At 37.8% G+C, this 22,041-nt stretch overlaps 1 protein-coding gene across 1 annotated transcript in view; it reads left to right on the top strand.

Annotated features, from left to right (window-relative positions):
- Nucleotides 1–15,913, top strand: part of pitpnab (phosphatidylinositol transfer protein, alpha b) — a 39,302-nt gene extending 23,389 nt beyond the window's left edge. The window contains exons 3-11 of the mRNA XM_017681893.2: nucleotides 1,785–1,930; nucleotides 2,938–3,029; nucleotides 3,388–3,395; nucleotides 5,996–6,070; nucleotides 6,180–6,263; nucleotides 8,752–8,829; nucleotides 9,050–9,160; nucleotides 10,001–10,123; nucleotides 13,139–15,913. Coding sequence (XP_017537382.1) covers nucleotides 1,785–1,930; nucleotides 2,938–3,029; nucleotides 3,388–3,395; nucleotides 5,996–6,070; nucleotides 6,180–6,263; nucleotides 8,752–8,829; nucleotides 9,050–9,160; nucleotides 10,001–10,123; nucleotides 13,139–13,186 — 765 coding nt within the window. The 3' untranslated portion in view covers nucleotides 13,187–15,913. The remainder of the gene's footprint in view (nucleotides 1–1,784; nucleotides 1,931–2,937; nucleotides 3,030–3,387; nucleotides 3,396–5,995; nucleotides 6,071–6,179; nucleotides 6,264–8,751; nucleotides 8,830–9,049; nucleotides 9,161–10,000; nucleotides 10,124–13,138) is intronic.
- The last annotated feature ends 6,128 nt before the right edge of the window (nucleotides 15,914–22,041 follow it).

Here is a 22,041-nt window from a genome sequence, read left to right as displayed (position 1 = left end):
TTTGGAAATAACAAGTTTTGAAAAGAATAACAGAGGTTTTGAATATTACAACATATAGGTGTTTTCATTGATGTGACATAGTGACAGACTGGCTTGAATTAACCATAATGATTTATGTTTGCTGGGTCAAAGGCTTGATTCATTAAAACACCCACACTCATCTGGAACATCCGAGGCTGCTCACAACACGTAATAAAATATTTATTAATTGTTTAGAGGGCACATTTGCATTTTTAAGTCTTTTGAGATATCAATATCACCAATGCCATTGCTGCTATAAACATTAACAAATGATATATTGTGCAGCCCTGATTGAAATGTAGATTTCAACGTCTTCTTACTTGAGAATATTATTTGAACATACACCAACCAGCCACTTCAGTGAGTACATGTCCTTGTATCTGCACTCTTTGTCCAATTTATCTGCTCCACTTAGCTTATAGGAGCACTTTGTAGTTCTACAGTTACAGACTGTAAGCCATCTGTTTCTCTGCAAACTTTGTTAAGCAAACCATACAGTAGAAGACTTTGAAAAGACTTTTGAAAGACTGAAGTCTGACACCCTCTCACATCTAAAGACAGTGTCATGTTTTTTAGTCATAGACTATGTTTTTGCAAAGACTAGGAGTCTTGCAGTGTCACCATTTACAAGACTGCAACTAGTTTTTTGAGATTATTCCCCATCTTGCACCTGGTGGAAATTTACAAGCAGAGAAATCCTTCCATTGTATAGTGGTATAGATGTGAAGAAGAGTCGGCTGAGCATGTAAAGATCTGGGTCTCAGAGCAGTTCACTGTAGAGCTCTATAATCTGACAGATCATCACCCAGATTCTTCTTAAGTAACCTGTAAAATCTGCAGTTACTTACATTTGATTTAAAGATTTACACATCAACACAACATGTACCAATTCAGCGTTGTTGATTGGGTGTTGTCAACTAAACCATAAAAAACAGAGTGTAACAGAAAGCAAGAAAAAAAGGAAGACAAACAAAAATTACTCTTCAATGATGCCATTCTTAAAGTCTTTTCATCACTCTTATGCTTCGTGAATATATATATATATATATATATATATATATATATATATATATATATATACAATAATGGTATTAACCTACAATGTAAACTGAGTGCTTTAATAATAGCTAAAAAAATGTGGAGCATTTTGGCATTTTTACAGAGACCTTAGGCTCCCACACGTACTCCCTTTCTCTCTCCCTCTCTTTCTCTTTCTACTGTGCTGCGTGCATGCGCTCCCCCGCAAGCACTCACGCGCGCCCCTGGTGCATCACTATTTGCACGAGCCAAGACTTAAAACTTAATGATCAATTTAATCACGGTTGATTTTGTTGTAGCGTTAAAACGAGAGAAAGACTGAGTTAAGACCGCCATCTTGACCACCTTTCACCAAACGGTAGAGATGAAGCGAATATCTAACAAGACTCTCATGATTCTATTTCAACACTGGTTATTTGTCTGCGACAGTCAAATCGCTTGAACAGTCGTTTGGGGTAGGGCCGGCATTAACCCCCTTTTACACATTAACATGTCAGTATCACTGCAGTGATAAGAATGATCCATGACCCAAATAATACTTGCTCTGTGGTGGTCCGACATTTAAAAACAGAGTAAAAGGGGGCTAACTAAGTATACAGAGACACAGATGGCCTATAGTCTGTAATTGTAGAACTACACATGCACCTATATGGTAAGTGGGGAAGTGTTAAGTGTTTAATTCATATTGTAAACCACACGCCTTGATGTGTGTGTGTGTCGTACAGTACCAGGTCGGTCAGCTGTACTCAGTAGCAGAGGCCAGCAAGAATGAGACAGGAGGAGGAGAGGGAGTGGAGGTGCTGAAGAACGAACCATACGAGAAAGATGGCGAGAAAGGCCAGTACACACACAAAATCTACCACCTGCAGAGGTGAGTTACCACGAAACACACACATACACACATGCGCCTGTTTTACTATATCAGGATTTGGGATTGTACATATATAGGTGTCCCATACATGTTACGGCCTGACCAATGCCCAGATAACATCAGTAATTATTAGTCACCTACGGTATTATTGGTAAACCAAAAACAAAACCACACAGTATTCTAGGCAGCTCTGTAGTGCTACAGTATATTTTTAATGCTCTCTCTGTTTCTGTTTTATTCCACATGTCTATAAGCTATAAGCTAAGAACAGTTTGCATTGAAGTCCCTGTTGTTACTGAATAATAAGCCTTAGTAGATACATTTTAAGGAGTCAAGATGTGTGATAAATGAGACCTGGCGGTCGTATCTGTAGGTAAAGCACTGTTTAACCAAAACTAGTTTTGTTGCCAATATTATTAGTTATCAGTTATAATCAGTTATAAATTAGTATTGATATTGGCTACAAAATCTTCATATCTGTGAGGCTCTAATATGCATTATACATGATTGGATACAATCATGTATAATGAGTGCATGATTTACATATTGGAAATGACATAAGACAAAAAATATAAAATGTGCCATAACTTGTGTACAAGCCACATTTTAATTACCAATATGTAAAATTTAGCACAGTAGTTGTGCATTAAAACGTGCAGAAATGTGTTCTCTTGTGAAATGTGTGAAAAATGTCTTTTCAACAAAAACAACTTTTTCATACATTTGGATGTGTAATATATATATATATATATATATATATATATATACACACACACACACACACACACACACACAAACACACACCACGGACCCCTGAAAAAATGATTTTCTAAACCCAACCTGAGACCTCACCAAAAAGTACTCTACAAAGTCTGGGCCACGTTGCTTTTCTCGATATTGTAGGTTAATCTTATTTTTCCAGTGGTTTTGGGACCATCTCTGACACTTGCTCTGGCACACAATATACAAAATACAAATATATTTTGGGTCTCGTTTTTATCTTTCAGTAAAGTTCCATCTTTTGTGCGAATGCTGGCACCAGCATCAGCTCTTAACATCCACGAGAAAGCCTGGAATGCCTACCCATACTGCCGCACAGGTGAGACCAGCAGGCACAGTTCTCCTCCTCCTCCTCTCTGTCTGTCTGATTGTTAAATAATTAACTGATTGAGCAGAGTGGGAGTGGAGTTACAGCACAGGGAGCTGAGATTACCCTGATGGTATATCCACACACACACACACACACACACACACACACACACACACACACACACACACACACACACACACACACAGAGGTGTCTGAATGCATGTTTACACTCACCACATTACTAAATGTTTGACACTTTTTAGACATTTTTGACATAAAAAACTCCTCTGGATCACAATGTTGTAATTATGTCATTTGTTGTTATGGCTTTCTTTCTCTTCTATGCTGTTCCCATCTCTTCCTGCAGTCATCACGGTGAGTACATGACCTACTGTGACAGTCAGTTGCCATAATGTTTTTATGCTAATCAAATTAAAAAGTTAGAAGAAATTTAAGGTTTGAGGTCAGTTTTACACACATCACTCAAAACATTCCCATCACTCAGAGTAGTTTTGCCAATATTATTAAACCTTTAAAGCAATTCGAAATCAAACTTACACATGTAGCTACTAAAACATATTGTACTGCCTGCCTTAAATGGACTGAGTACCACTAACTCAAAAAATGCCTGTCATGAATGGGCATACAGCTGCTTACTTAAAACATTTAAGCTCTATCTCTAAAATGACATGGGACAAAAATGACCTTTCTTTGAATGTAAGTTAATGTAAAGAAAGTTTACTCCAGACGGTTTTGGATCATTTCTATTGGTCCATTAATCATGAAATTTTCACACAATGGTAAGAACAGCTGCTGTGTTCAAACAGCGTAGAACATAAAAATCACAATAAATGGAGATACTTGTTTTTTTGTCGGTCAGTGACCTTTTTTTATTAAATGTATTAATGTAGCTTAAACATTGTGCTCTTCTGCAAACAGTCGGCTGATGATAGAACTACATCAGTATGAATAAACTTAATGGACTACTGCATTATTAACAATAATACATAATAGATATTAAATACTTTGATATAGATATTGAATACCTATGATGAATATTACAGACCTCTCTCATCTTTTTAAGTAGGAGAACTTGCACAATCAGTGGCTGACTAAATACTTTTTTACCCCACTGTATATATATATATATATATATATATATTGCTGCTGATGGAACAAAAACCACTATATTTCCAAAGGTATTCACTCATCCATCCAAATCATTGAATTCAATTGTTCCAATCACATCCGTGGCCACAGGTGTATAAAGCCAAGCCCCTAGGCCTGCAGACTGCTTCTACAAACATTTGTGAAAGTATTGGTCGCTCTCACCGTACTGTGATAGGACACCACATGTGCAACAAGTCCAATCGTGAAATTTCCTCACTACTAAATATTTCACAGTCAACTGTCAGTGGTATTATAACAAAGTGGGAGTGATTGGGAATGACAGCAACTCAGCCACAAAGTGGTAGGCCACGTAAAATGACAGAGCAGGGTCAGCGGATGCTGAGGCTCATAGTGTGCAAAGGTTGCCAACTTTCTGCAGAGTCAATCGCTATAGACCTCCAAACTTCATGTGGCCTTCAGATTAGCTCAAGAGCAGCGTAGAGAGCTTCATGCAATGGGTTTCTAGCTGCATCCAAGCCTGGGGGCTGTCGTGGGCTGGAGGTTAGGGAACTGGCCCTGTGACTGGAAGGTTGCTGGTTTGATCCCCAGCGCCAACAGTCCATGACTGAGGTGTCCTTGAGCAAGACACCAACCCCCCAATTGCTCCCCGGGCACCGTGCATAGGGCTGCCCACCACTCTGGGCAAGCGTGCTCATTGCCTGTGTGTGTGTGTGTGTGTGTGTGTGTGTGTGTGTGTGTGTGTGTGTGTGTGTGTTTCATGGATAGGTTAAGTGTGGAGGTGGTATTTCCCTGTTTGTGGGATTAAAAAGGTATCACTTATATCACCAAGCGCAATGCAAAGTGTCGAATACAGTGGGGTAAAGTGCCACCGCTGGTTTCTAGAGCGGTAGAGGCGTGTTCTATGGAGTGACGAATCACGCTTCTCCATCTGGCAATCCGATGGATGACTGGGTTTGGCGGTTGCCAGGAAAACAGTACTTGTCTGATTGTCTTGTGCCAAGTGTAAAGTTTGGTGGAGGGGGGGGTTATGGTGTGGTGTTGTTTTTCAGGAGCTGGGCCCTTAGTTCCAGTGAGAGGAACTCTTAATGCTTCAGCAGACCAAGACATTTTGGACAGTTTCATGCTCCCAACATTATGGGAACAGTTTGGGGACGGCCTCTTCCTGTTCTAACATGACTGTGCACCAGTGTACAAAGCAAGGTCCATAAAGACATGGATGAGCGAGTTTGGTGTGGAAGAACTTGACTGACCTGCACAAAGTCTTGACCTCAACCTGATAGAACATCTTTGGGATGAATTAGAGTGGAGACTGTGAGCCAGGCCTTCTTATCCAACATCAGTGTCTGATCTCACAAATGCGCTTGTGGAAGAACGGTCAAAATTTCTCATAAACACATTCCTAAACCTTGTGGAAAGCCTTCCTAGAAGAGTTGAAGCTGTTATAGCTGCAAAGGGTGGGCCAACATCGTATTAAACCCTATGGATCTCACTTCATTGCATTTGCGTGTGAAGGTAGACGAGCGAATACTTTTGAAAATATAGTGTATATATGTGTGTGTGTGTGTGTGTGTGTGTGTGTGTGTGTGTGTGTGTGTATATATATATATATATATATATATATATATATATATATATAGTTAGTGAATTAGTGAATATAGTCTTTTTCATTCAGTCTAATCAATACATTTTGAAGTTTACAGTGCAGTAAGTAAATGTCAGAGTTTTGGGTGGCAGCCAGCAGCTCTGGGACAAACACAAACTCAGCATAATGCATGAATCACTTTAGAAAAACGTAATTAATAGGTACTAATAACATTTTGCTGACGGATGCTCCAATTCTGTAGAACGAGTACATGAAAGAGAATTTCCTCATCAAGATAGAGACATGGCATAAACCTGACATGGGCCATCAGGAGAACGTGAGTACTCCTCTTGTAACTTCCCCTATTTAGCTAAAAGGCTACTGCTGCTAAGAGCCCTTACTGTGGTTATTCTATGGTTGAGTATGTGTTTGCTTGGTTCGTACAGGTTCATGGTCTGGATCCTGACACCTGGAAGAAGGTGGATGTAGTGTATATCGACATCGCTGACAGAAGTCAGGTAGAACTCAAGGTAAGGTAGTTGAGCAGATTTTAGCACAGTGAGGTTGGGAGGGTGGTAGAAGTCCTACAAATATAGCTCCATTTATTGGACTGCATAAAGCGTCTATTATAGAGAGAGATGATATGTGCCCCCATTCGATGGTGACCTTTTAACTAAAACAGCAGGCTACTGCTCTGACATATCAATATTAAAAAATATTATAAAAATTCTTAAATAATTCTTCTACATATTGTTGCTGTCCAAAACAAACAAACAAAAAAACATAGGCAAAATCATTCTTTACTTTTAAAGCAATATAACATAAAGAGATTTTAAGTAATTCTGAAGGATCCACTCATCTTGAAATTTTCACACAATGTGAAGGGCAGTGCTGTGCAGATAGAGGAAGAGATTGGAATACAGACATTGAATGAGCCTGTATTTTTTTGGATAGAGAAACTTACAGTGGTGGTGATAGGAACCAGGGGTCATGATGTCCACAACAGAAATATAGTAATTTTATGTACTTGTCAGGACGGGACCAAAATTAGACACTTGCAGATTATGAAGAGATGCTTGGGAGCCAGAGGGAAGCGTGACATTACTATGCTAAATAGCAAGAGAACTTACATAACTTCTTTTGTGTTTTATATGTAATGTTGATTGGTCAAATAGTAGGAAATTTGTAAAACGAACATTTTTCTTTATGTTTTAAACCAAATCCTCATCTTTAAACTCTCTGGCATCAGGCAGCGTATTCATAACTGTTTTGTTTAATAACTTTGTAGCTTTAAGATGCATTAATTGCTTTCGATGTCTAGTTCTTATCACCACTGTGAACAATTCTGACTTGATAAGTTTCTGTAGAACAAAATATTTTTCAAACCACTCTGAATTACTTTGTTTGCAAACAGTTTAATTATGCAGAAAGAGTACTACAATTCCCCTTCCATATAAACATGGTAGACGGCATATAAAATAAATATATAATTCCATAGAAGTAGCTTACTGGATGTTCTCTGGAGGCTTGAAGAGATTCACTGCAGATTGAGAAAAGTTTTAGAAAGTTAGACATGCAGGGATTTTGTTTGAAATTGTGTAAGTTAAGAAATGTTTTGTTTTCTTTCTATTTTTTTAGACTCAGTCGGCTTGACCTGAGAATAGTCTATACTTTGCACAACAGCTCGTACTTTTATATAAGGATAGTTTCAGCTGTGTTGTAAGTTTAAGAGAACTTTGTCCTGGTCAATAGAAGCGTCGATCACTTATCAGCGTTAAGAATATTGGTCTGCTTTTAGTTTGATTTTGCTTGTTACTGTGTAAATCGAACGTCTGTACTCTGTCGCACTGTACTCTGTTGTTGTGCAACACATTTCCCATCACTCAATAAGCTCTAAACCGCCTGAAGTCTTTTGTGATAATTAGGCCAAAACAGGACAGTTAATGGCTTTTCTTTTTTCCTAAAAAGTTTCTGTTTTACAGGTATGAAACATCCTTGTGATGGCAAATAAGCTCCTCTGCTGTAACTTCAAAAAGTGTGCTTGCAGAGATTTGGTCCAAGCCTGTGGTTTCAGAACAGTGAAGCTCGGTTAGCTCCCTAACCTGGCAGAAAATACATTTAAAAACTAGCTATTCTTATTATTATCCTTAAGAAAAGACACCCGCACAGTTATTCTGGCTTGTAGTCCTCTCACTACATATTAAATTAATAAATAATGTAACAGTTTAACTGAAAAGTAGAATTTTTTCAATTTTAACAAAACATTTTAGCATTTTGATCAAATCCACTAGAGTGTGTTTAAATGTTGTAGAATCATCTGCATACATATTCTAACAGGAGAGATCTTTAAAGGTTAAAATAGTCAGTGTCACAAAGTTTCATAAATTTGAATAGTGACCTTGTAACTGTGCATTATGTTGAATAGTTCTGCTTCATTTTGGTTGTCATAACTTTTGTTTGTTTTAAAATTTCCAAAATGTTAAATGTTGCCTATTTTCAACTTAAAAAAAAAACTGATTTATATTGTGGTCTCAGATATTTTTACCCCATTTTGTCTTTTCTGTAACATTTTGTTTTTGTCACACCTTTACAGTGTGTAAAAGTGGCATTATCTTCAGTTCTGCTAAACTCTTGCCACAGTCTTGTGGACTGTGGAAGGAGCTTTTTTGCTGTACACACAAGCAGTTCTGATTTGGGGGATTGCTTCTAGTCATTTGGACTTGCACTAACACTGATTGTGTTACTTATAGAGCAGTAGTCCACACTCTCATTCAAGGTCACCTATATTGCATGCCTGTGTGTTTTTTCTTTCTCTAACACACTGAATCAGCTCATGAAAGCCTTGATAATTATTTTATATGTCGAATAGAGCACAGTGAATTGAGAAAGTAGTGCATTTAGATCTGTCAATTTAGAGTACTGGAGCTCTTCTCAAGAGCTCAGCATGTTTGTCCCCTCCTGCCATTTTGCAGCTGACATGTGATTTTGTGATATAACTTGTGGTGCTGCCTCCTTCAGGATTACAAACCAGAGGAAGACCCCTCCAAGTACAAATCCATCAAGACCGGCCGAGGGCCCCTGGGACCTGACTGGAAGGTACACAGTGCAATGTTTGAAGAGATGATTCAATCAAAAATCTAATTTACACAATTAACTCCTGACTCACAGTATAGGATAAAATGAAATAAAATATAATTATAGTCATAGCACAAAATAAAATAATAAAAAAAAATTTAGCACAAGAAAACGTGACAATATTATTTCTAAAACAATTACAAAAGCGAAGCAATTTAACCTTGCCTGTGTGTGGTTGCAGAAGGAGCTCCCCAAAAAGACAGACTGTCCGCACATGTGTGCCTACAAACTGGTTACAGTCAAGTTCAAGTGGTGGGGGCTGCAAAATAAAGTGGAGAACTTCATTCAGAAGGTGAGCTTCTATTTCTGAAGGCCTTTGTGTTAGTGATGTGTTGCTCAATGACAAGTTGGCCCTTTGAGCCAAATGTTGGGAGCTGACTTGCATTGAACAGCTGTTTTTACACATAAGTTAAGACCAAATATATGGGTAGATTTTATAATGCTAAAGCTGACCCCCTTTTGGGAGCTCCTTGGAATATATGCCCCTTGTTATCTCCAAAGCTAGTGCTCATTGTGTTAGTTTGTCTCTGGTTTTGTTCTTGGTGGTTCTCACATAATTCATAGCTGAATATTTGCTGCATTTTGCCCATTTGCCAATATTGTGAATCCTGGCTCTCAAAATTCATCCAGTGATTCTACGTATCTGACATTTATTTTAATAGCAAACGTAAGGCCATTTTGTGTTGATTAATTAGAAGGTAGACTAAGGTTCTAAGTTTTTATTGAAAATGTAATGATAGACACTTTGGCCAGCTGGGCTAACTTTGTGAATGAAAAGTCTCTGGGAGCCCAAAGATTCGGCTCTTTCACATGAGCTGAGCCGATTTATCTGACTCACTGAAATAAGCCAGAATGCCAGAATCACTAGTGTGTGCCTGAAGAGAAGCAGCAAAATGAAATGCTGAATGCTACCTTGTGTGCCCTCTTGTGGACCCTGAGTGAAACTGTTAAAAGAAGATGTGTCCACCCTGAGCCAATGGATGAACTTCCCTGTGATAGATACAGTAGATTGCTAATATATTAACAATACATTCAGCTGTACATGGCAAATAATGCAGTTCAAGATGATGCCTCAATCATCAGCTGCTGTAACTTGTTTCTCTCTCTCTCCCTCTTTCTATCTGTCTGACAGCAAGAGAAGCGTTTGTTCACTAATTTTCACCGGCAGCTTTTCTGCTGGATTGATAATTGGATCGAACTGAACATGGAGGACATTCGCAGGATGGAGGAGGAGACCAGGAAGGAGCTGGATGAGGTGTGGGACAGAGTCCACATATATCAGACTTTTGTCATCTGTTTATTCTAATGGTTTGATGAAACTAATTGATGTTCTTGCATAATTGTAGCCATATATTAATCACACATGTTCTTAGAAAGGTTCATTCTTTAGTCACTGAAATAATCAATAATAAACAGTTTATCATATCATTAAATGCAATTACACAGGTTCTCTACTGTCAAGTTTAAAATAAACCGCACACTTGCAGTAAGAGGATGTTATTCCAGCAAGGCCTGGCAAGTTTGATGAATCATTTTAAATCTTAAATTAGGGCTTTCAGACAATTACAGAAATTTACCATGATTAATTATTTTTTCAAATAATTGTGATAAATACATTTGCTCAAGTTTGGCACTTAAAAATATGATTTTTTTCATTTTGAAGAATCCAAACCCTGTCCCAAATCAAAGAAACTAGCCATATATCTGGAGAATTGAAGTTTATTTTTTGTGCACAGGTGCCAGACACCTAGCCAGCCCATAAAATAATGGACTGACACAGTTTTGTAGCTGGATCGATGCCAATATTAGACCCAGCTTATGCATGACAAAAGACAGGTGTGACAGACATGACCATGTAGGGAAAAACAAAAATAGCCTAAAATACACTCATATATACACACACACAATATACAATATACACACATAGTACTGCATATGATAACGTATAACACAGCACTAAACACATTACACAACTATAAATTTCTTCAGTATAAAAGCAGTGCATTTTGCTATATGACTGGAGAACATGCACTTCGTCAGAATATATTAGTTTCAGTAGTGCGATAACATTTCCATTGTGTGTATGTGGGGTTCATATTAACTCTGTATGAACACGGAGTATGAACGCTGAGTGAATGTGGAAAAAAACTGAATGCAGACTCCAGTCACTGATGTCCAGTGAGATATTCCAGCTCCTCTGGCACTACAGCCTCTCTCTCATGCCGTGACATCACATCTTTTTTGGAGGGCAACTATAGTTTACCACTTTGCTGATGCTTTTGTTTCTCTTCTGGGAGCATTGTCCAGTGTGTCCTGTCGAAGCTGCTGATATTGCCATCAGAGGTGTGGTAATATTCAGACTTGATGTACTTGATGTAGCATAACAGTTGCTGGAAATAACTCTGGTTTGATCAAGAGATCCATCCATAGAGATTGCTATTCAAAAGCTGTATTTGTAAGACAGGACTTCAGTTATGAAATCTTAGCAATAGTGTATGGAAAAAAACATACATTGGGTTTCACCAAGAAGAATCATTAAGTTAAGGTAATAAAAAAAATCAAGGATTTGTTAAGCTAGATTTTATGTCTAATCGAGTTCATTTTAAACATGGATTAAAACCTTAACCTGCTATTAATTTTGATTTTATAAACAAACAGAAACAACATTACTCTCCACACTAATTATTATCGATACTTTTTTCTTCCCTTGTGAGTGAAAACTAGCATAGAGCTACATCAGAGGCAAACAAAGAATTCAGACATTTCAACAGTGTTAGTCCCACAGGCTTGCCGTCAAGAGGAGCCATTTAGCCAGTACTAAGGACACTGCTTAAATTTTATTTTAAATGCAAACACTCCGCATGTTACTATTTATGTTGTAGTTTTACAGTTAAAGCTCCATAATGACACAAACCGTAAATCACAAGCAGATTATCTGAGTATCCTGTTAGCCTGTTGTTTGCCAAGCTGTTTAGGCTAGATCAACTAATTTGACAAAACTGCATTATTACCTGGTTGTAGTAAGTCTGTCTTCAGTCATTTACTTCTTATACATGCGATTTATATCTGCAAAACTTTTTTTATCCATTTTATTTCTAATTCAATAATGCACACACAGACTGTTTGAGTGCTAATAGCTTCCTGTGTGATTTACATGCAAGTTTTCTGAGGTGCTGTTCATGTACGGGTTTACTCAGAGAGAGATTTTCTAATTTGCAGAGATTACACATTTTTAAACACATTTTGTAAATTGAAACACCTTAAATTGCAAGTTTAAATTTAAGCACTGAATGAGGTTTGACTTTGACTTTAAAGTAATGCTGCAAGAGGAATCAATTTAATCTAGATTTACTGTAAAAACCTAGAATAAAATGACAGTGTAATTCTAAACTGGATTATTTTTAAGCAAGGTTTAAAGTTTGGCACAAAAGGATTAGTCAAAAAACTTTGGTTTAATCCAGGTTTAAGCTTAATTCTTGTTGGTTGCAACTCACACATGGCTTCAAACTAGGAAAATTAGTGGTGTTAATTTATTTGTTTAACTTTGAAATCACTAACTTGTAAAGTAAATATGTAAATATAGTGATCCTTATACAAGGATCACTTACACCATGGCTGATTTCAGTTAATTTGTGCTATCACCAGTATACACTACTGACACGCTGTTGGATACATTTGAAATGGCGTAACAAACATACTTATAATTGTAGTTTATTCTGAAATGTAAATATTGTTTTGAAAAGTATTTATTCTGTTTGACCCAGCACTACCTTATAACTTTATCTTAAAAAAGGTAAACAAACAGGAGTACATTTAAAGCACAGTGTCTGTTTCAATTAATACGTCAACCTCACGAATGAATTATGTTTACTTAACATTTAGAAAGCTGTTACCAGCAAGACTTATGCTAATTTTGATAAATTGGTGGAAACTTAATATCAGCTGATCTTGTCTGCCAAACGATATACCACTCAGTCCCTAGTTCTGTCAGGAAACACAGTGCATGAGCAGTGCAGTGTAAGACTTTTAGTCTATTGGGCTGCATCACCTTCCAGCACACCAAACCCAGTTAACCTGCAGCAAAGCTGCTGAATAATTGAGCAGGGCTGATAATGAGGCCCTGAGTCCGAGGACAAAAGCAGCAGCCGAGCAGAGCAGGAGCCAGCTTCAGCAGTCATGATGACAACTGGTGTTCGACGATAGAGTGATGCTACTACTGATGAGGGGAATGAAGGAATCTCTCACTTTTTTCCTGCTCTTTCTCTTTCAGATGAGAGTGAAGGACCCAGTAAAAGGGATGGTGGCTCTAGAAGACTGAAGACTCAGTGTATAGATCAAGTGTGCTGCTGTTTGTGTTGGTGTGTAAACGGAGGTGCCGGCCGCATTGCCGTATTGTGAACCTATAGGCTCCCCTGTTGTCGCTCATTAGATTAAAACCTTGAACTATTCATCATAAATGACTACTTAATTACTGATACTGGCCTCTGAAAGAGTTTTTAAATCTGTCCCTCAGCTTTTGTATTTTAGATCCTGTTTTAGGATAATCCATGTCTTGTCATTAATAATCTCTCTCTCTCTCTCTTCGTCTTTCTCAATTCTCTATTAGTACTATGACTGGACACCAGCATCATTCTTCAAATTGGAAAAAAAACTTAGAAACATTTCCAAACCATCTTCGGTATGTGTTTAATACTGGCCATTCCAAAAGCCCTCCACCTCCATAATGGAGCATGAGGAAGCAAGCCAGTGTAGTAAATGATGAATAGTACAGATAAGCATCTATTCCCATCACCCCATCACTAAAAGCGATACAGGGACATCACCTGTAGCAACGTGTAGGTCTTTAACTATGTCCATTGTTAGAAAAGCTGACAAATGACAGAAATTTTATGATTATTTCTACGTAAAATCAGATGTTTCTGTATATATTCCGTATATATATAAAAAATATATATATAGAGGGAGGTATGTTGTTGTGAGAGCTGTGTACACAGGTTTTTTTCAATGACTATGGTCATTCTTTAACGTCTTTTTCGCGGACCAAGCCGACTCTCCTCCATGTTCTGTTTTGAACTTGTGATCGTTGTTATCGTTATCATCTTTTTTTTTTCTTTTTCATTGTTTTCTATGTTTTTCTCATTTCTGGTGCATTTCCACATTAAAGTAAATGAACTGGCAGCTGATAGTTGGTGTATGGAGAGGAGTCGGCAGGCTGGAGGTCGACAGTAAAGCAAGGAAAGAAAGAACATTGTGCTCATTGTTCTGTGCCTTCCTGAGCTGCAGAACTCCCTGCAGGGTTACCAACATGTCCTCCGTCTCTCAGAGCGAGTATTGATCCGTGCGCCATGTTTTTTTTCTTGTTTGATCGCTCGTACTTTTCTAGCTCGTGTTTATGGTGTAGAGTTTTATTTTGAACACACCTTGTCTGTCTTCTGTGTGCAGTAACTGCTTAGTCATCCTCCTGTGCTCCAGCTTTTCTGTCTCCGTTGTGTCAAGTCCTCTGTGTTTCTGACTGTGTGTTATCAGGAGTGTTCAAGACAGATGAGGGCAGCTCAGAAAATGAAGTATATTGTTATGCAGTGCTGTGCACAAGTCAGAGACTTAATAAGCCTTTTTGTTTATCCAGTTTCCAGTCAAATCAAACATTATGTACAAGTTATTCAGTTTTCAGTGTCAGGAAAAATTACACAAGCCTCCAACACTAATTATAATATTAAATCTGTCTGTATTTAATTTATCCACTATTTGCCTTTGTGCACTCTACTGCCATTTTAACTCTTAAAACCAGCAAATTACAGCTGCATCCTCCCAACAAAAGCTGTTCCCAAAAGAGTCATTGATAGTCACATAAGTAACTACCCAAGCACACCTTAGCTGCCTTGCAGATTTTCTCAAAATTCTCATGTGCATCTAAAATGGTTGAAGGAGACATAATAATAAGATAATCCACTTGGATAAGAAAGGGAAAAGTCAAAGTAACGTGTTAAAAAATTGTCCAAAATTGTAGTTAAAAAAATCATAGGGAGAAAATATATAGAGAAAAAAAGATATAGAGAAAATAGGACTCCTAACAACTGTGCAAGACCTGGTAGACCACCTATACTGTCACCATCAGATAAACAGTACCTATAGCTTTCAGCTTTGAGAGGGAGGAGAAAATGAAGCTCCATTCTTCCTTCAGATCTGAAAAAATCCACTGGTGCTTCTGTCCATTCTTCTGGCCACCCATAAGGCATTACTGAGAAAAAGAAATAGACAGATAAGAAGAAAATTTGCACTAGAACATCAAAACTGAGCATCTGAGATCTTGAGTAAAGTTCTATGGACTGATGAGTCTAATGTGTAAGAGAGATTACTTTGGATCATGAGAAGCAGAAAATGCAACCAACTTGTAAGACTGAACTTTATCCCTTACATAATGGATGCTGTAATATCGGAAAAAAGAGGACACAGTAAATACTGAAACTTTTGATATTTAGTTGTTGAGGTTTCTGTGTAATATTTTTTATTAAACATTTTCGTTTTTTTTGGCTGATGCTCTACTGTAAAGTGACTGGAAATTCAACAAAAGAAAAGTTAGTCTTTTATTTTTGCACAGTACTGCATGTATAATAGAAAGTGTAAAAGCTAGAAAGTATGTTCTAAACATAAACTATGAATATATTGCATTATAATTTCAGTATATTACGTTTTGTATGGGCTAGGCCTCTATATGCTTTCCCAGCTTGAGGGATTAGTGAATTGCGTGTGCCTCCTTTGTCCATCAGCTGCTTCATTTTCAGAGTACTACTTCTACTAAAAGTCATTGAAGAAAGTCAGACGATTTAACGGAGCAAGATGTTTTTCTTTCTCATTTCTTCTTTCATTTTTTTGTCCCATCTATCGTGGTGCTTTCAGAGTAATGCCCATTAATAATGTTAATGTTACTTGCAAGCAGGTTTTTGTCCTCTTTAGTCCTGGCTTTGTCTTTACTGGAGGATTTGTTCAGTGCTGTGCCCTCCCATTCTCACACACTTCTAACAAATAAAGGGAACTTTTATCCCGATTTTAGCAATAATGTCTCCTCTGCTCACGCTCCCTTCTCCTCTTACACTCTCTATCAACACTGAAACTCTTGTGTCAGTGATTTATCCATACAGTTCTCTGAATGTTGCTAAGTGTAACCAATGGTAGAGTCCTTTCAGGTAATAAGGATTAGCTTAAGTAGGAGTTTATAAGGGGTTTTCTATATAGGGCGATGTATGCGAGTGTGTCTGGAGTGGTCTTATTACTAGTGTTCATGTGTGAGGGATGTGTGATGTCCCTGTCCATTCTGGCTGTTGCCCACCTTTTGGTTCCATGTGTGGAACTGCTGGGCTTTCCATCTGCTGGCTTTATAGTTCAACACTGTACAAACCCATCAGCAATACTCCACTACTGCGTCGGCCCTGAGAGTTCAGTTATGGAGATGTATGGATGTATGTATTGAATTGTACATAGTATATAAATATATGTAGATGAACACACATATATATAGGTCAGACTGTCCTGCCAAACCTTCAGCACATTCCCTTGAACCCATGAGCCCAGTATGATTGACCGCTGTGGTGGGAGGGTGTTGTATTTGAGGGAACAGCTGTGTTGCTACTGCTGTATATTCAGCCACTCTAGCTTTTTTTCCTTAGATGCCCACTCGAATAGCCATTGGAAAGGACACATCTATCCTGATTTTAGGAATGAAGCCATGCGAATTAAAGAATGATTAGATGTTGTGATTATTAAAAGATTACTCTGGCATTTTTTTCAACCTAACCTCTGTCAGCTGCATCTGCAACACAAACAGTCATTTTGGTAAGACTTTATTTGAAGGTTATTTACATAGGCATTTATAAAGTACTAATAAAGCAATGCGTGAGTATTTACAAACAGCCTATACCGGCAATTGCAAGATAACATGAAGTAGCACTGACACTCAGATGACATTGCAAAGGAACTTAAAAGGTAGAGGCCTAGTCAAGAACACACATATCTAGAACTTAAGTCATGTTCATATATATTTTCCATTAATGCATTAATATACAAATTCCAGTCTGCACTTGAGAAGTAGTAAAATGTTGTGTGTAAAATATAAGTACCCTGTCTATATTTCTATTGAGTAAAACAGCACAAAATTACTTGCTTCTAAATGTACTTAATTATCAAAAGTAAATGTACTGTGAATAATTGCAGTTAATTATACATTATTTTGACAACCAAGTTCTATTAAGGAGACCTATGTGGAGTTCATTGTTTATGTCTTCAACCACATGGACCAACACTCTTTGTACTTAAACTTAAGTACAAATACATAAAACCGATGCTTCACAACAGTGTTAGTGTTACAAGTTTAACAAATGTCTGTCATGTTAGGCCGTTATGTCAATGCAATGTCATCTACCTCATAAAATACCTTATGCCATTTTGCAATTAGGGACAGAAGCTGTTTTAAAAGGTTATGTATTGCTTCATAAATACATTTATTTAAAGTTTTTGCATGTGTTAAGAAGTCCGTATATGAGCATTTGAAGGCTACCTTCGTAAGGACTATATGACATTATATAACAGATAAATATTTTTTAAAAACTTCTAATGCATTTATAAAGAGCTCATGCATACACACACACACACACTATATATATATATATATATATATATATATATATATATATATATATATATATATATATATATATATATATATATATATATATATATATATGCACATATATGAGAAGGCACATATGAACTTAACTGGGCCTCTACCTTATGAGTTTCTTTTTTGGGAATGGTGCTTCATAACAGTGTTATAAATGGAACAAACTTTCATTAAACTTTCCTTTAGTTTAAGACCCTTAATGTGAATACAGTGTCATTTACTTCATAAAACAATTTATATCATCTTGCAATTACTGGTATAAGCTGTTCATAAATATTCAAGTATGGCTTTATAAATACATTATCCAATGCTTTTGCATTTCTTATGCAGGTATCCCTTAAATTAAGAGTTACCAATAAAATGTTAACAGTATGACTCAAAACACACTAAAAAAACTAAATGGGCAGCCTTCAGCATCTGCCCATTCAGCACCTGAGTCATGGTAACCAATTATGTGCTACTGATGCAGCAGACAGAGACTGAGTTTACAAAATTGCCAGAGTATTCCTTTAACCTCAGACTAAATACTATTCTCAATGGTGAAATGCCATTGACTTTGCAGTTTAGTCCAAGACTAGCTTTACTTCATGTGCAATGTACAGTCATTTCTACTTCCCTCAGAAAACCCTGTCCCCACCACAGCTGGCCCCTCCCCCTAGCCCTGTCGCCTCCTCTTTGGCAGGATAGTGTCTAAATATATTTTTGTTCTAACTGTCGTTGTACCTGCAGTATGTTGTCAGTCTCTGAGCTGTGGTGGTCTTTCTCTTTTCTAAAAGCGGCTCTCACTCTGAGGCTCTTTGAAGGCTTTGGCAGAAGTTGCCCTTTTTTTGCTGGTCTGAGAACAGCTTTATTCTCAGGATCCAAGCAGGAGAAACTGGGCCCAGGCCAGTGCAAATAGGCCAGAGCCTTTGTAAGACCACATGGGAATTTGAATAGCAGGTGACTTAAGAGCTGACTGAACGGATTACTTTGCCTATACATTAAGCAGATAATGGCGCAAAGAGACTTTCTCATAGCTTTGTTGTTCTTAGTCTCCACATTTTGTCGTCAGATTTACGAATTGATTATTCCAAACTAGAAATGGTTCATTTAATTTACTTTTTTGTTTGTTTGTTTGATGTCACTCCCTTCCTTGTCATCTGTTTTTGTTTCTTTTACTGTGAATTTGTGCCTTTTGTCATTTTATCTTCCAATAAAACTACATTGGAGATGTGGAAAAAAAATAAAACCTGCGAAAAAAGGAATTTTATTGGTGTTGATTTTTTAAATATTTTAACCCAAAGTTAATGTTTTACGTTTTGTGTTTTACTTATAAAATGTGTGATTCTATTGTGTTTTCCCTTTACTTCCTGAGCTGCTTTATGTCTGGCATTGGGCCAAATACATGAAAAAGCAATGATGGTGGAATTGTGGTAAATGTGTTGAAATGTGTTAAATTGAGTAATGTAAAAACTCTGTTATTGTAATTTTTTACTTAATTCACATTGTCCCTTTCTGTTCCAGGTTGGCAGTTTTCTTTCACATAATTCTCCTGTTATATAGTCATAAGCAAAAATTTGTTTGGCCCCGGTCAAAAGATTTTTGGTGGATTTTTGGAAGTAAAAATAAGTTAACATATCCTTTACAGAGAACACACTTAAATATGGAATTTCCCTGCTACATTTAGTGCACAGATTCTACTTATTTGCTGACTTTAACATATTGGACAAAAATAAAACATAAAATATTAAATGTACCATAACCTTTGCACAGACCACAGACTTTTTCAATATGTGAAATAAATAATATGCACCAAATAAGCAGTAAGTGTGCATTAAAACGTGTGTTCTCTATAAATAATGTTGTAACATATTTTCATTTGGAAAATCAACTAAATGTCTTTTGATCAGAGGTGCTCAAACTTTTGCATGCCTGCATTTCAGGAAAAATTGGACCAGCTTCAGTTCACCACTTCTCCCTCAATCCCCCTGAACAGGACTGGTCAGCAGATGTGTGACACCAAGTAACCCTCATAAAAGCTATACATCCGAGTATTTTGTGTTTTGTGAGTCACAAGCCTCTTAAATGTAAAATGTGTTAAACCGTTATAAAACAGAATTTTTATTTGGATGTTATAGATCCTGGATCCACTGACCATAGGGGTGCACTTTGTAGTATAATTGAAGACTGTAGTCCATTTGTTTCTGTGCATACTTTGTTAGCCCCCTTTCACTTTGTTCTTCAATGGTCAGGAGCCTCGCAGCACCAGCAGCACTGCTGTGTCTGAGCCACTTTTTACCAGCGCAACACACACACCATCATGTCAGTGTACCTGCAGTGCTAAGAATTGTCCAGCACCCAAATAATACCTGCTCTGTGGTGGTCCAATGGGGTCCTGACTTGAAAAACAGGGTAAAAGGGGGCTATCAAAGTATTCAGAGAAACAGATGGACTACAGTCTGTAACTGTAGAACTATGAAGTGCACCTATATAGCAAGTGGAGCTGATAAATTGTAGAAACAAGGAGGTGTACCTAATGAAGTGCACAAGTTCAGTGCAATTGAGATGTTTATCATACATGAATATATCCACTACTAAGGATACTCAGTTTAATCATCGCTCAGAAAAGTTTAGTAACATTGGTCTGAAATCACAATGTTTTATCAGTCCACTCAGGCTTTAGCCAGACCTGCGGTGCTGTTGAGGTGGTCTATAGAGTTGGTGTAATGAGTCAGTGTTAGTTGCACACCATGCACTTTTAAAATTTTGAAGTTTAAAAGAGTTTAAAACAGTTAATAAAGATGTACTGATGGTGTTTCTTTTAAGGACTGGATTTGTTGTGCATGAATTTAGTGGGTAAGTATTCTGAAAGTAATTTAAATATGTAAAACGGAATTGCATCCAGAATACCGGCCTGTGGACTGTATACAGATACATACTTCATCATGTCCTTCCCCTGTATAAGTGGCATTTGGAGGCAATTGCAGATGTATTCAAAAATACAGCAAAGTAATATATATATATTTTTTTTTCATTTGGAACTAGTTTGTATTGAAAGTAATTCAGAAATGCCCTGCGATGGACTGGCAACCTGTCCAGGGTGTATCCTGCCTTCTGCCCGAAGACTGCTGGGATAGGCTCCGGCACCCCCCCCGACCCTGACGGAGATGCGGCTTAGAAAATGGATGGATGGATGGATGGTAATTCAAATGAAAATAACAGGAAAGTCTGTCAGAGTTACCCCTGAGTTCACTATCAGAGAGTATGCTAAACACATGGTTTCAGTGAATAAAGTGCTCTAGTGTTACTCTTTAATGAGTGTATCTGTGTTCAACAACTATCTCTCTCGCTCTCTCGCTCTCTCTCTCTCTTCTGCCCCCCAAGTTTTTAAAGCCCTATGCGTCCCCAGGCCCTCATTAAAACGTCACAGTGAGCGCGCCCGGGTCATACTATTACCTAACTTACAGACCACCCTCTCACCAGCACACAAACAAATCCCTTACCCACTCAGGCGCTGCAGATGGAGGCTGTGAGAGAAGGGTCTGGCTCTGTGTGTGTGTGAATGGGGACTGTAAGCCCCTTCAACTCTGCACTTGGGTCTAATCAGGATTTGGTGGTCAGATGTAGCCAGATTAACCTAAACCCTGCTTAAGGGGCCATGTTCAGCAATGGGAGACCATGATTTGGACACTGGGGGGGAAGCTGAACTGGAATGACCCTGTTTGCCACTGTGAACGTACATTACATTACACTCACGGTTTGTGAGTAAAAGGGGCGATATTTCATTTGAATTTAAAGAAAAAGTGAGCATACGAGCTGGTCTTGTGGAAAAAAGATTTGCCATAATTTTTTCTTGCTTTTGAAACAAGCAGACAAAGCTAGAGGTGCAAGCTCAAACATGTAGCTTCTGACTGTAAGTCAATTAGAAATTTCTAAACGTAAAACAATGATTAATACCACGCATTTGATTTTGGAACTACATTACTACCTTTAAATAGGATGGCAAAACAACAGCCATAACTCTAGACTTATAAGGGTAAAATTTAAATAAAATTCTCATTGGTTCCTCATACCTGGAAACATGACAGCCTGGATCAGTCATGTTGTGCTCTCGCTGAGGGTCTGGAGATCTGAGAAAACCTCATTCTCTCCTCTGAAAGTGAGATTAGTGAAGCGGGGGAATGAGTAACTGTAACAGGAGGTTGTTTAGTAATTAATAGTAAGGGCTCAGACTGAATGTTCAAGTAAAAAAACGAGAAAATAGAGCAGAATCAGTCACTGACGGACTGGAAGGCAGCCACCGCGGGCACATCCACTCCTGGGTTTTCTGCGCGCACCTGGTTTCTTTTTCCCGCTCATATTCACACAAACCACGCCCTCTGCGCCAGGATTGGACGACACTTCATGCTACTGTGATTGACGCAGTATGAACCACTAGCCAATCCTACTAAACAGGGCGGGACTTTCCAGAATGCGGGTGGGAAAAGAAAACAAAACAACGCCACACACTTTTTTGGCTG

The sequence above is a fragment of the Pygocentrus nattereri genome, chromosome 18, assembly GCF_015220715.1.
Source record: "Pygocentrus nattereri isolate fPygNat1 chromosome 18, fPygNat1.pri, whole genome shotgun sequence".
Lineage (NCBI taxonomy): Eukaryota > Metazoa > Chordata > Actinopteri > Characiformes > Serrasalmidae > Pygocentrus > Pygocentrus nattereri.
The sequence above is the reverse complement of the archived record's forward strand: the minus strand, read 5'-3'. Positions and strand labels throughout refer to the sequence as shown.